Source organism: Pipistrellus kuhlii, unplaced genomic scaffold (genome assembly GCF_014108245.1).
Source record: "Pipistrellus kuhlii isolate mPipKuh1 unplaced genomic scaffold, mPipKuh1.p scaffold_m20_p_11, whole genome shotgun sequence".
In the NCBI taxonomy this organism is placed as follows: domain Eukaryota; kingdom Metazoa; phylum Chordata; class Mammalia; order Chiroptera; family Vespertilionidae; genus Pipistrellus; species Pipistrellus kuhlii.
In genome coordinates, this window is record NW_023425416.1 from 38,971,551 (window position 1) to 38,985,657 (window position 14,107).

Consider the following 14,107-nt stretch of genomic DNA (forward strand, 5'->3'; position numbering starts at 1 on the left):
CTAATAAGTACTGATGACAAATTTTAGTGTTTATCATTGAATAAGCCATGGTTTGTTTATTTATTTATTTTTAATGAATGGAAATCAGTATTGTACAGTATTAAAGAGAGTCCTACTCAAAGACTAATTCTGATAGTCCTTTTTCAGAAAATGAATAAAGTTTTAAAAATGACTTTAGCTGCCTTATCTCATTTATATTTTCCAGTAACACCATCAGAATAGGTAGGGGAAGTACCACAGTCATCTTCATTTAAAAGGTGAAGAACTTGTGGCTTAGAGAAGCTAAATGGCTTTCTCAAGATCTTATGGTTAGAGAAAATGTGTTTGGACAAATGTTTTCTGACTCTTAATCAACAACACCATGTAGTGGAATAGCATGGATTTTGCAGTCAGACAGAATTTAGTGTGTCATGCTCAACCACTTACCTGTGTTGTCAAGTTGTTCAACTTCTCAGAGCTTCGGTTTCTTTACACAATGGGAGTGACAATTACTTAGTACGTTTCTGGGGGAAGGATTACATGAAAAAGCCTATGTAAGGTGCTTGGTAGATTATTAGTGCTTTTCACCTAGAGAGAGACCAAATCAATACTATTCCCCTTTGGTTTTTCACTGTATCATACTGTCTTACAGTATAAAACAATGAAGAGTATTTTAAGGTAAATATATACTCACTAAAGGCCCAGTGTACAAATTTGTGCCTGAGTGGGGTCCCTTGGCATGGCTGGTGATCAGGGCCAATCGGGGCTGGCCAGCCTTGGGGAGGGACCCTAGGTGGCAGAGGGAAGGGACTGCAGGAGGTTGGCTGTGGGAGTGCACTGACCACCAGGGCGCAGCTCCTGCGTTGAGCATCTGCCCCCTAGTGGTCAGTGCACATCATAGCTATTGCTGGTTGTCCAGTCATAATGGTCACTTAGGCTTTTATATACAGTGGTGCCTCACACAACAAACTTAATTTGTTCCAGGAGAAAGTTCGTTATGCGAAAAGTTTGTTATGTGAAACACGTTTTCCCATAACAATACATGTTAAAAAAAATAATTCGTTCTGTAGCATAAAATATGCTAAGATGACATAAAAGTCGTGGAAGCTCGGGCGACTTCGTTGTGTGAAACGAAGTTCGTTGTATGAATCATGAAATGAAGTTCGTTGTGTGCAGCGTTCGCTGTGCGAGGCGTTCTTTATGCGAGGCACCACTGTATAGATAATTTATTGTTACCAATGCATATCCATGAATGATTTAAATATACATGACTGATTATTTCAAACTAACTATGTCACATTTTTTTTTCTAGGAAAGCTAGTATTTTAAAATGCTGTTTTGAAAATGTTTGTTCAGATGATGCCTTATCAAAGGAAAATATGGGTATGTGAAGGCCTGTCCTGCTTTTAGTCCTTTTACTTCTATTTCATTCTACCAAATATTGTTGTAGTCCTTTGAAGAAAAATAATGTACATATATACATGTCTGTGAAACATTAGTGGGTTATCTTGGGTATTGATTTACATTCTAGGGCTTTTCAATTGTCTTTACATTTGTATTTTTTTAAATTAAATGTTCTCTGTTTTTAGCATGTACCATCTTCTTTTGGAATCTCTGCAAGCACTTCTTTTTGGACCATCTTTCCTATTAGTCTTCTGCTCCAGATTTGCTGTTCCTTTATGAAGCTGTTCTCTACCAATTGTCACCCCCTCACACACACCTCAGAGATCAGGAGGAGAGCTAATTATGTGCAGCTTCTTTACCTCTTCTTTACCTTTCTTTCTCTGTAATCAAGAGATGCAGTGAAAGCTGGCTTATCCAACATGGAGAGGACTGTTTCTGGAAATAATTTTTAAAAAAATAAAGTACCAGCAGTTGTGGCAAGAAATATCAGCAACAATACATTTCAATCCAGACCCTCTCCATTCCAAATGGAGTGGAGTGCCAAAGGGAGAGAAGGAAGAAAAGTGGCAGCCTGGGGCTCCCAGCCCAATAGCCGCTGGTATTAGAACACAGTAGGTGAATGTGGAATGCAGGGAGAAGGTTTTAATTTCAAAAGTGCTTTATCCTTTGTACATTTTTGTGTCTTGAAAAGCAGGCAAATGCTTATTTGCAAGATGGAACTTAGGCAGCCTTACAGAGGTTTCAAAGCACAGTAACCCCCCAGAAGTTATTCATGCTCTCCCTTTCGCTTGTAGCCACGACCAGAACCCTATGGCACCGTGTTTCAATTAGCTAAATAGTCACTTATTTATAGTCTCATTGAAAGAAAGAAAAACAGGCAGAGAAAGGTTGGGATAGTTATTATTACTTCAATCCTTTATTGTTTTCCTAAACTACTATAAAATAACATTGTTTCTATCTCTTCTCTAAATTAAAAGGCTGCTTCTTTCCTTTTAATTTATGTGCCCCTTTGGGTTATTTTGTCCCTTTGCCTCACAAGATCAGTTCAAATATTCCTGTAGCTTATCCCTGCCTGAGTGCCCACTAGGAAGCCCTGGCACTGAAGCTGAGGGCTACATCACTGGGATCCTTCTACCCTCCAACTTGCAAGGGGTACTGCATAAGAAACCCAGTGCCATTGGGAGCCCATTGACAGGAAGTGACTCTTCTGTGTAAATGAGTGAATTCATCTAAGGACTTATCCATGGGAAAGGAAGTCTTTTTAGAGATCTCACATTCTGTGTGGCTTTAAAAGCCTCAATGTTAATTGTTAAAATAGCCCAATCTGTGTTTTACTTCCTCCATCTCATTTGAAAATCTGAAGAGCAAAAACATCTAGCCTACAGTTTTCTTTGCAAGAGCTGTCTACATATTGAGAGAGTAGTTATTTAACAGAAGTCTAGTCCTCTTCAGATATTTTACCTGCTACCTATATTTCTATGGATCCCTAAATGCAAGCCTCCAATACCTCACATTTATTCTTAAGGCAGAATCAACCCGAGATCAAGTAATATAGGAAATTTATATCATCTTCTTCTGGAATCTCTGCAAGCCTTATTTTTTGGACTAGCTTTCCTATTGGTCTTCTGATCCAGATTTGCTGTTCTTTTATGAAGTTACTGAAGGCCCAGTGCATGAATTTGTGCATGGGTGGGGTCTGGCCGGCCTGGCCCCAATGGACTGGATTGGGACCGGGCCTATCGGGAGGAGAAGAGATTGGGAGGTTGGCTAGCAGGCTCACCCTGATTAGGGCCAGATCAGGGCAAGGCTGGCTGGGGGGAGGGGCCACATGAGATTGGCTGGTGGCGCACCCCCCTCCTTTGGGCGGGTTTGCTAGCCGCAGTGGGTGTCATAGTGACCGGTCATTCTGGTCCTTATGGCGTTCCAGTCACTGGTTTATATATATATTCTCTACCAATTGTCACCCTCACACACACCCTAGAGATCAGGAGGAGAACTAATTAAGTGCAGCTACTTTGCCTCTCCAACTATCAGTTTCTTCCTCTGTAATCAAGAGATGCAGTGAAAGCCAGCTTATCCAAAATGGAGAGGACTATTTCTGGAAATAAAGTAATTTTTGTGAGGCAAAAGGACAGAATAGTTGAGAAAAAGTTGAGTAATCATTAAATAATTTAAACTGTATACCTACCACTATGTAAAGATTTAATCTAAAATATAACTATTTGTGGAACATGTCTGTATTTTTTGGAAAATTGATACCAAGAATTAGGGGCAAAAATTAGGTTTGCAGTTGTAAGTATGTGAAACAGAGTTTATTCTTGTATTGTTATTAATTATTATATTATTTTTCATATGAGCAACTATAAACCTATTTTTGCCCCAACCTCTATTTGTATTATCTTTATAATTCATTTCCCCCAGTGTTTAGGGATAAGAAATTCATCTATGATGATGAAATATTAATAACAATAATAATAGCAATGAAAACCAATACTTATAACAATTTCTATATATCCTCACTCTTTTAATTATTTTATGTATTAGTTAACCCTTGTATGAGGTTGATAAAGTAGATATTATATCCCATTTTATTGATGAGAAAACTGAGGTACTTAAGAGGTTTTATGACTTTTCTAAGGTCACATTTTTTCTTAAAATTAATCAAAGTGTGAAGCTATTTCTTTGGTTGCTTTAAGTACCAGGAACCTTAAAGCTATTTTTTAAAAATGTACACCACTGGTATAACTACTGGTCTAAGCATTTTAAAATGTAATTATTGCCATTAGTATCTCCTTTAATGAATTGATTTTTATTTCTTTTAATATTTTAGTTTTTATCATTTTTCAAATTATAGCACTATTTTCTGTTGGTAAATAGCTCCTTTCTTTTCAGTGAATAGTCAGTCTATAAAAGTTTGATTAAAAAAGATATTGACATATTAATAATTCCCAGGGAAACTAATAATCTATTAGCATTCATTATTAAATTAGCAAATGATGTATTCATAATCAACTTGAGACATGTAAGCATGGAAGGGGGTGGTTAATATAGAAAAGGCCTGCATCGTGGGGTGAGTCCTATCAAGAGCATGAAGAGCTTGGATCTTGGGTCTGGGAGGTAGAAGGGGTGATAAGGAGAGAGGTGATATCTTACTACTCAAGACAAATCTTACCTCTTGGTAAGATGTGATTGGTCTTCATTCTCTTTGTACAAAGCCTTGTGCTTCCAATTTCTGTTTGTGTCCTCAGGAAGGATGCTGTCTTCTCCATTACATTTCACCCTGTATTGTACTCATCTCTATATTCATTATAAGCAGACAAAGGAGTGTTTTTGGTTACTCAAAATTCAAACAAAACCTAGTTTTCTAAAGAATGCCTTCTAAACGTCCTTATTGAAACGTCCCTGCAAATTTATTTAATATGATATTTTTTAGTGCCAGCTTTGGGGTGACCCAACCAGTAGCTTCTTTACATAGGAAGGAAACAGCTTCTTTAAACATTTAATAGAGAAGTAGAGTTGAAAGAAAACTCCATAAATATGCATTTGAAAGCTTTGAAAATAGTGACTGATTTATTAAGACAAACAGCATTTCTCATTGGGAATGGAAAAACAATTTGATTTATTTTACAAAACTTCATTTTTAAAAGCTAGATATGGACTTCAGCATGAGATTTCTTTTTCACTTTCTCTGAGTGATGGAACAGCTGAAATGCTATCATTTTACTTTGAACAACAAATTCAAAGAAGTCAGGGAAACTGCAGGATAATCAGTATTGATAGAAGATGATTGTTCACACAATCAGCAAAGGCATTTATTCTGTCTCTATCTTTGGAAGCTATCATTGACCAATTTTGATAACCTAGTTTGTAGATTACAGTAACTCCTCTTTCTTGAGAATTATTTTTGAACTCTATCAGTTCACAAAATAGGAATACCTATTTAGAAAAGCAAAGCTCCTGTGGCTCTGGAAACAGGATTTGACATCCATCAAGTTGGTATTATGGACCCTGGTTGATTTATGAAGTCATCCATTACTTTATCTACCCTTGTTCAAAAAGCAGTGTACATATTTTTCCAGATCACTTGAAAACAGAGAGTCTACAATGCCATTCAGCACCGATGTTCATTATCATAAATTGATTGTATTTTAGCATAGCTTTAGAAATATAAAGATGTTTTTGTGCCATTTTTCCTTTATAGCATAGCTCAAAAATCCATCTTCTCAACCGTGCATTAAATGTCAGTGTCAATAGCCATAGACTCAGAAGCAGGAAAACATAACGCCTATGAATAGCGCTGGAGAATCAGTGTAAAGTAGCCACAAGTAGTGGTCTATTAAGTAACAAGTTACTAAGTGAAAAGTTTGTCATATATAGAGGCCAATTTCATTAACAAAATTGCTTCAGCAAAAATGTACATTCCTCTAGAAAATTCTGGACACAGGGTAGCTTTCATATTTTTAGATAAACTCTCCAGGTGATTCCTATGTCCACCAAACTTTGAATACCGTTGTTCTATCTAGAATGTGATAGTTCAGATTTCATGTTCTTAGGCTCTAGCAGTTACCATAGAACACAGATCTATGTGGATGAAACTAACATATCATTCCAGCTTTTGCTTGTTTTATTTTTGAACATAGGAACTGGCACTAAAGTGTGAAATGGCATATCAGAATGCTGTTTTCAAGCTGTTTTGAGAAACCTAAGATTGATTGTGAAGATATGAGGACCAGAAAGTCTTATTGGTCTAGACCTATTCTCTTGAGTCCCTGGCCCTTAGTAGGCACAGAATAAATATTTGTTGATTTAATATAAAGAAAATTGGGGCAAGCAATAAATATTGACAGAAAAATTTCTGTTGTAGGCAAAATTACAATGTGCCTTGGCTGGTGTAGCTCAGTTGGTTGAGCGTCATCCCATGCAATGAAAGGTAGTCTGTTCGATTCCTGGTCAGGGTGTATGCCCAGGTTGTGGGCTCAATCTCTGGTAAGGGGGCATTGAGAAGGCAGCTGATCGATGTTTTCTTTCACATTGATATTTCTCTCTCTGTGTCTCTCTCTTCCCCCGCCCTCCTGTTCTCCTCTCTAAAAAATAAAATAATTAAAAATTGGAATGTGAAAAATGTAAACTAAAATTGTTTTTTCAGTACTCCAGGGACAACCAGGGAAGGATAAATATTATCTATTTAATAATCTCCCATGACCTTATTCAACACCATTATTTAATAAACAATGTTTTAGCAGAATTTTAAAATTTCTTTCTTAGAAATAATAGGTAAGAGAAAATTATCAACAAAAATGATAATAAAATATGGCTTCTTTTGAAATCAGGAAAACAAAACAATGCATAAAACTTTTCACATTATAATTTTTGTTTTTTACCTTACAACCATGCTTAGTTTATAAGTCTGTGTGTGTGTGTGTGTGTGTGTGTGTGCACGCACGCGCGCAGGCATGTGTGTGCATGAGGGGCTATAATCTCATGTGGACATGAGGTGCTATAATATCATGTGGATATGTATTTCACTTTTCCTAAACAGTATTAATAAGAAAAAATTTAAATGCATTCAACAGTTACCTTAAAAATTAATGCTGTTGCTGGGAACACCTTGCTTCTGTATTCAATGATAATATTTTAGCTCTACAGTGTGTATCTTGCTGGGTCTATTTTCATGTTCCATGAACTTTCAGCTGTTCTATGTAGTGTGATTTGTGGTGGTCTGCCAATGAACGGTGGATAATAGGAGGTGGTATGTCAGATTTTTGTAACCAGAGTGGAAGGTGATGGGATGTGTATTCATGGCCTTTCTCTTTGAATCATGTTGCCTTTGGAAGGACTTCTCAGGTGCTCCATCTGTCTCTTGTTCAGGACAGCAGGCTCCACATGGCTTCCGTTCCTTAATCATTACCTCAACGAGACTCTATAACAAATGAAATGCTTTTTTATTTAAATCAGAAATTCAGTTGCATATTGTTAATCAGTAATTGGGTCTATAGAGTTATAATAGGTGTTTATTTCTTTTGGGGGTATTTTATCTCAGCAAGTTCAGTGAATTACCAGATTTTTTTTTGTTTTTGCCAATTTAATATGTTCCTGTCACAGTAGCACACACAAAAGAAACTTTTAAGTGTTTTTTTTAAAAAAATATATCAGATTAGGCAATTAAGGTGTATTGATATTTGGATTAGAAATGGACGAGCCTGTATCTAGCCTAGCCACTTAATCATATGGCTCACTTTCAAAGAGTAATTTTAATAGTTTATTGCAGAGATTGGTAAACTGTGGCCCTCAGTCCTACTGTTGGCTGCCTGTTTTTGTAAATAAATTTTTATTGGAACATAGCCCCTCTCATTTGTTTGCGTACATGTCTATGGTTTGCACTACAGCAGTTGTGACAGAGACCATCTGGCCCACAAAGCCTGAACTATACTCTGACCTTTCACAGGAAAAGTTTGCTGACCCCTGGTCTATTAATAACATAATTTAGTTTAGTGTCCTTGGCTCCTGATTTTAAAAAAGCACACATTTTAGTGAGCTTTTGTTGTTTTGGGGTACTTAACACATAGCAAAAATGTCATTTACATTTTTCAAGGAATAATTGTAAAATATTCACCTTGAAATCTATAATAATTTTGTATCAAGTAGAGGGCATATGTAAAGTTTATTTCTAATATTATTTCTTATCCTTTAACATTTGGAAGATTTCCTCTTTTGTGGTGGCTACGATTATGAATTAGATTTAATTAAGATGTAGCATTTTTTACTATATTAATTATGTTTCTTTAGTTGTATCTGAGACAGAAATTTTACTAAAAGAACTGGAGCAAATGCTACAGCAAGCTCTAGAACCCACAACAACACCAGAAGAGCCTGAAGAGGAATGTGGAGAGGAAATAAATACAGGAGAAAAGGTAATATTGATAGTTATAAGTAACAACTTCAAATTCTTTACATGGCAGAGATTGTTCCTGGGTGGACATTTTAAGTATATGGAAAACCTTTCTCACTTCTCAAATTTGAGCCCTTGATTATCATGAGCTGAATGATAAACTAGTAGCCTGTTGAGAAATCAGAATAGATCTGTCAGTCTTTGAAAAAATACCTGACTTTCAGCAGAGGTGCTCTTTTTGTTTCAGATCTTTGAGGTTGGAATTGAAGAGAGATGGTAGGGGCTTGATGCAGTGAAGGGAATGCCACTAAAGAGGCCTCTGCACTGCCAGTCTCCACAGTCAGGAAGGGCACTGGGGTTAGGGCAGCTGGGGAAATCTGCCCTGTCTGTTTCATGCATAGGGATAGCTTCTATAGGGACAGGCTCCATTATTAAAATACTAGATAGAATCTTTTATTGTAATACCTTTCACCATTCATATCTAGACTCGTCCTATTTTTCCTTTTGGCCAACACGTTGGCCTGAGAAAGGCCACATGTCCTTAACTTTATTTAATACTTATATATGACAACAGAAATTTAAATTGGTTGAGAAACTGCTCAGCACATGAGCTCCATGTATTGTTTCCTGGTTTGTCTTAACTCCCAGGTCATTAATACAGAGCAGCGATGTGGTAGGTCTGAAAAAAATAAGTCATACGGCAGCCACTTCCACAGGCTGCATAGCTGTTCCCTATGTGATTAGGAAGGAGAATGGCAGCGAGGAGACAAGTATCCTTATGGCGTTACTCATTCTCTCATTCAATTATTTAGGTAGGTAGTGGGTCTGGAGTTGAGAGCACAGTGGTTAGGAGCCCTGACTCTAGAATACAGCCTGCGTCCCAACCCTGGTCTGCCACTGACAACTTGTGTAATTTGGCAAAGTTGCCTCAGAGGATTGTTTGGAGGTTAAATAAGACAAACTGGGAAAAGTGCTCTGTGTAGTGACACCTAAGGTTAGTTGTTACTATAGGTGAGAAATGGCAATGGTGGTCACTAGAGAGGAATGCAAAGATGTCTTTATCTGTTTCCCCATATTCTCACTACTTCTCATTCCCCCCGAAATGAAGATATTGTGAACACACTTTATTGCATGATTTTATTCAGAACTTCAGCAAGAATAAAGAAGATTCTTAAACACCTCCTTTATTGACTTTGAAATCAAGAGAATGTATAGAATTTACAATTAAGGAGATCAGTGTGTTAAAAGAAAATATGTAAAATTAATGTTAAAAACTTAACTGAGTTGAAAAACAAAATGGTTTTCTTAATCAGTTGAAAATGCTATTTTTACATTTAGAGTTCCTTTTTATCAAAAATTTTGTTTTCTGTATCTCACCTTTTATAGAACAAGATCTATAGATTGGTGATGTATCTTATATTTAACTAGAAACCTGATGCACGAAAATTCGTGCAAGAGTAGGCCTTCCTTCCCCTGGTTGCCAGCACCAGCTTCCTTCCAGCATCCAGGACCCAGTCTGGCTTCCCTCAGGCTGCCCGCGGGTACCAGGGACCGGGCTTCCCTCCGTCCCCAGCTTCATCAGGAAGGACTTCCAGTCTAATTAGCATATTACCCTTTTATTATAGATTATTGTACATTTTTCTTTAGCAAATGTGCGTTTTGTTTGAGCACCATATGATTCTATACAATGTGTTTTCAGTCTTTGCAGTTCATCTTTTCAAAAATACAGCCAGGTTGATTTTTATAGAGATGTCCTGGAGCTTTTACAGTCACAGAACTGGCTTCTGTTTTGCCATTATAACTAGTAACTTGATAAAATAGAAAATTACTTCTGATTTTTATTTCTTCAGGTACAACACATAATTTTAATACATCACCAGGCAAGAGCTTGCTTTTTTAGATTCTTATAATATTATATGCTTTCAAAAGGCATTTAGGAATTGTAAAAATTAACCATTTTAACCCACTGGCAGGCAGGGAAGGCCTCCTGCCGACTGGTTTATAAGCCATTCTCCACACTGAGCTTTGTACGTCTGGCATTCACACCAGGCTCAGGGTATTTAGGGCCTTGTTCACTTTTAAGCAGGGAGAATAGCAGTGAAACCAATGATCAAACCTGGAGTACTTTCCACTTTAAACGCAAAGAAGTGACCACCTCAGGGTTTTTTTTTTCTTCCTCTCTCCTTCCCTCCCTCCTTCCTTCCCTTCCTTTTTTTCTACTTAAAATGGGAGCTGCATTTTGTTTTTAGGAAAAAGTGGCCTCTTATAAGCTAATCCACCAAAAAGAACCATCTGATAACTTTAAAGTTCTGAGCATGTTCATACTCTAAGCAACTATTGTCTGAGCTATTTTCAAAGTTGTAAATTTGATGATGCTTTCATCATTCACTTCACATATGAGTTTTCAAGTTGATTTCTTGCAAGCATCTATACTAATGGATGAGAGTAGCAACATGAAAACAGCATACATATGGAAAATCAGAATTCATTTCTATTTATCATTGAAATACTTTAAGATTATTTTCCTCAGTGGAGTCACCTTCCTAATTATGTTCTTCTTTAGATGATATTAAAATGGGTCGACATGTCCTAACTTGTCAAGCAGTGGGCAGGGATTCATTTCAGATTTTTATAAAATCCGAGTAATTTACAAATTAGATAATCCATTTACAAAGAAAACAATTTACTTAATAATTATTTATATTATAGTATACTTTTGATATATGAAAATACTTATTTACATTTTTTCCTTGAATTTTCTGGGAAGTTAATTCAAATGAACCTTGTAGTTATAAATCTCCTATGTGTGGGTATGTTTGCATTGTTTTTACCAGTGTCCTGTCTAAACAAACTTAAGAAAATTATCCCTGTTTGTGAGGAATTGCAGATGCTTATGAGAAGATGACCTCAGAAAATAGCTTTAAGTTGTACTTCCTATAATAGTTTTAAAAGTAAACAAATATAGAAAACTCACAGAATTAAAATGATCCAATTTTTTCAAAATTAAAACTAAAAGTGTAGGGTTGGGGAACAGACAAGACCAAGACCTAAGTTTTATATTAACACTAGAGGCCCGGTGCACTGGGGGTGTCCCTCAGCCTGGCCTGCACCCTCTCTAATCTGGAACCCTTTGGGGGATGTCTGGCTGCCGGTTTAGGGGCATTAATTGCAGCCATTAGGAAAATCACACAGAATGTCCTTGACATACTAACAGTGTGGTTTTATGAAGTTGTTTTAATAATAAAGGCCATTCCTTTAAATAATATCTGCTTACATACAATATAGCTAGTACTATGTGAATTCAGAATGTTAATATAAAAAAATCATAGAAGATTATAATGGAAATAACCTTGAATTGTCTAGTCCAAACTTTTATAAATATTGGAATTCCCTTTTCAAAGATTTTGAATGCTTTTTGTCCTAAGAAGCTTAACCAATTTTTGAGGCAACCCATTTTCTGTGAAAGGACTGGGGGATTCTGGTGGGGCTGAGGGGACTGCGTGCCGCCATCTGTGGCTATGGGCATCACCATATTTGTGATGGTGTGATGGTCAATTTGCATATTCCCTCTTTATTAGATATGATTTACTACACATTATACTACACATAGGGATCATTTTTTGACCACCACCATAACAGAAAACTTTGTGTAATTGCTGTGGTTCAAGACTTACCAATTACTTTATGTTTTGTTCAAATAACTGAACCTAGTCTTCAGATACAGTTGAGATAGTACTGATGAATTGTGTGGTTATTTTTACAGTTGCCTCAGTGGGGCCCTGACACTTCTGCAAGCAATCTGTTTGAAAACCACTGTGAAGAGGACTATGTTATAATTGACGGGATAAAATTAAAAGCTGGGGAATGTATTGAAAATATAACTGACAAGTTTAAAGAAATCGATGCTTTGATATCTGAATTATAGGGCATTATCAATATTTTCAAAAGGTAATTATAAAAACAAAGTAAAAAACTTAAAATGTTTAGTAAAATAGGTATGTATTATACCAAAGTTGATATTTGTAATAACTTTCTACTTTATATTTTGAGGCTATACATTGTTTTGAGATCCAATCAAATTATATTAAATTTAGTGTTACAGTTTTAGAATTTAAGAAACCCTAATGTTTGTAGTTTTTCTTGTTTGCCCTAAGTTTAAAATGAATTGTGAAACTTATTGCACAAATACATGCTTTTCAATGGTTATTTAAGCCCTATATTCAAATGTGGATGTTAAGGTGGCTGACAAGTCTATTATATTTCTTACAGATAATTCAAATCTAATATGTTTAGAGAATGTGTATTTGTAGTAGAATTAAGCTACTACACAATAAAATGTAAAAATGGTTATATAATAGAATTGGAGCTTTTCTTAAAAAGCAAAAATGTTAATTGCCTTATTATATTGGAAATAATTATTTCAACCACAGTGCTCAAATTTGGCTAATACTCTGTTGTGGATCTTTGGAAGATCAGAATCCGGGATCCTTTTCCATGGAACCAGTAAATCTGGAAATGGGGATGGTCAAATGTAGTTAAAAATCTAAACAGATATGTTAAACATATTCACTATAAAACAAATCTAAACTATATAAAAAGTGCAAAGCACACCTGTAATACCACTCTCAACATCTCCCCTGAAACCCATTCCTTAGGGATTGCCTTAGTGGGCATTGGTCTAGATAGAGTTTTGTACACATCATGGTGTGTGTCTGTGCACATCCACCTCTAGTTCCAGCCCTGGCTCCCCCTCTCTTCCTGGTCATAAGGGTAGCAAAAAGGACATTCCAAACAAAAGCAAGAGAGCATCTGGTACCTGCTGTTAGTTGAATTAGCTGGAAATGAGGGCTGTGTAGACAGGTGGAGGAGTTTAAACAGTGGAATCCCTGTTCTACTTCAGAAAGATCTCATGAGTGGCAGGGTGGAGAATAGAGTTAGAGAGAGTAACCCTGGAGTCAGCAGACCAGTTAGAAGACTACTTTGGGTATTCAGTTGTGAGATTCTGAGAGAACTTACTGCACAGATACATGCTTTACAATAATTATTTAAGCCCTTTATTCAAATGTGGATGTTATTCAAACGTGAAGTATGGTGGTGCTGGGATGGAGAGAATTGGATAGATTCAGGCTATATTTATACCAATTAATTATTAGGATTTAGGGACTAGATATAAGGATGAGACAGGGGAGTCAAGGACAACTCCAGGTTTCTACTATTCACAATACATACAGATTAGAAATGTTAGACAAAGACCAAATTTGGGCCAAACTGTGTGACTTCAGCAGAGATTCTATGCTACTCGTGCTTTGACAAATCCTGCATCCCAATACTACAGTAAGAACGGAGTGACTAGAATAGTCTCAACATGTCATATTTAAATTCTATGTGGTATAAAACAGTGAAGATTAAGGCTTCCTTTTTTTCTTCCAGCTGAATTTGTTCCACAGCATTTTAGAAAAACTTTTCCTTTTTTTTCCCCCTTGGCATTATGATTTTTTATTCGCAGCCTACAAGATGTCTCAAAGTAATTAGTCCCATTTTTTGTTACTGCTTAGAATCAACTATAAAAGTGACTACAATTGTATTTGAAAGACTTCACCAGCAATTCAAGTGTTTGATATAAACCCCCATCCAGAAGATCAATTAGGTCACTTGCAAATTCCTGCTGGTGGAACAGTCAATGCTCATCAGAGTCCGATTTCACAGATCAGATACTGAAATATCCAGATTGAATTTATTTCTGCCACGTTCTGAGTGTTACAAGTCTGGAATTTCCACTTAAGACATTGTGTACTTGAGCAGCTCAAAATAGTTCTGAGGATAATTATTTGGGTT

At 36.4% G+C, this 14,107-nt stretch overlaps 1 protein-coding gene across 1 annotated transcript in view; it reads left to right on the forward strand.

The window, feature by feature from the left end:
• The window catches only part of ZCWPW2 (zinc finger CW-type and PWWP domain containing 2), a 60,581-nt gene extending 47,962 nt beyond the window's left edge, over positions 1-12,619 (forward strand). The window contains exons 7-9 of the mRNA XM_036431659.2: positions 1,292-1,362; positions 8,170-8,294; positions 12,036-12,619. Of these exons, the coding sequence (XP_036287552.1) occupies positions 1,292-1,362; positions 8,170-8,294; positions 12,036-12,197 (358 nt within the window). The 3' untranslated portion in view covers positions 12,198-12,619. The remainder of the gene's footprint in view (positions 1-1,291; positions 1,363-8,169; positions 8,295-12,035) is intronic.
• The last annotated feature ends 1,488 nt before the right edge of the window (positions 12,620-14,107 follow it).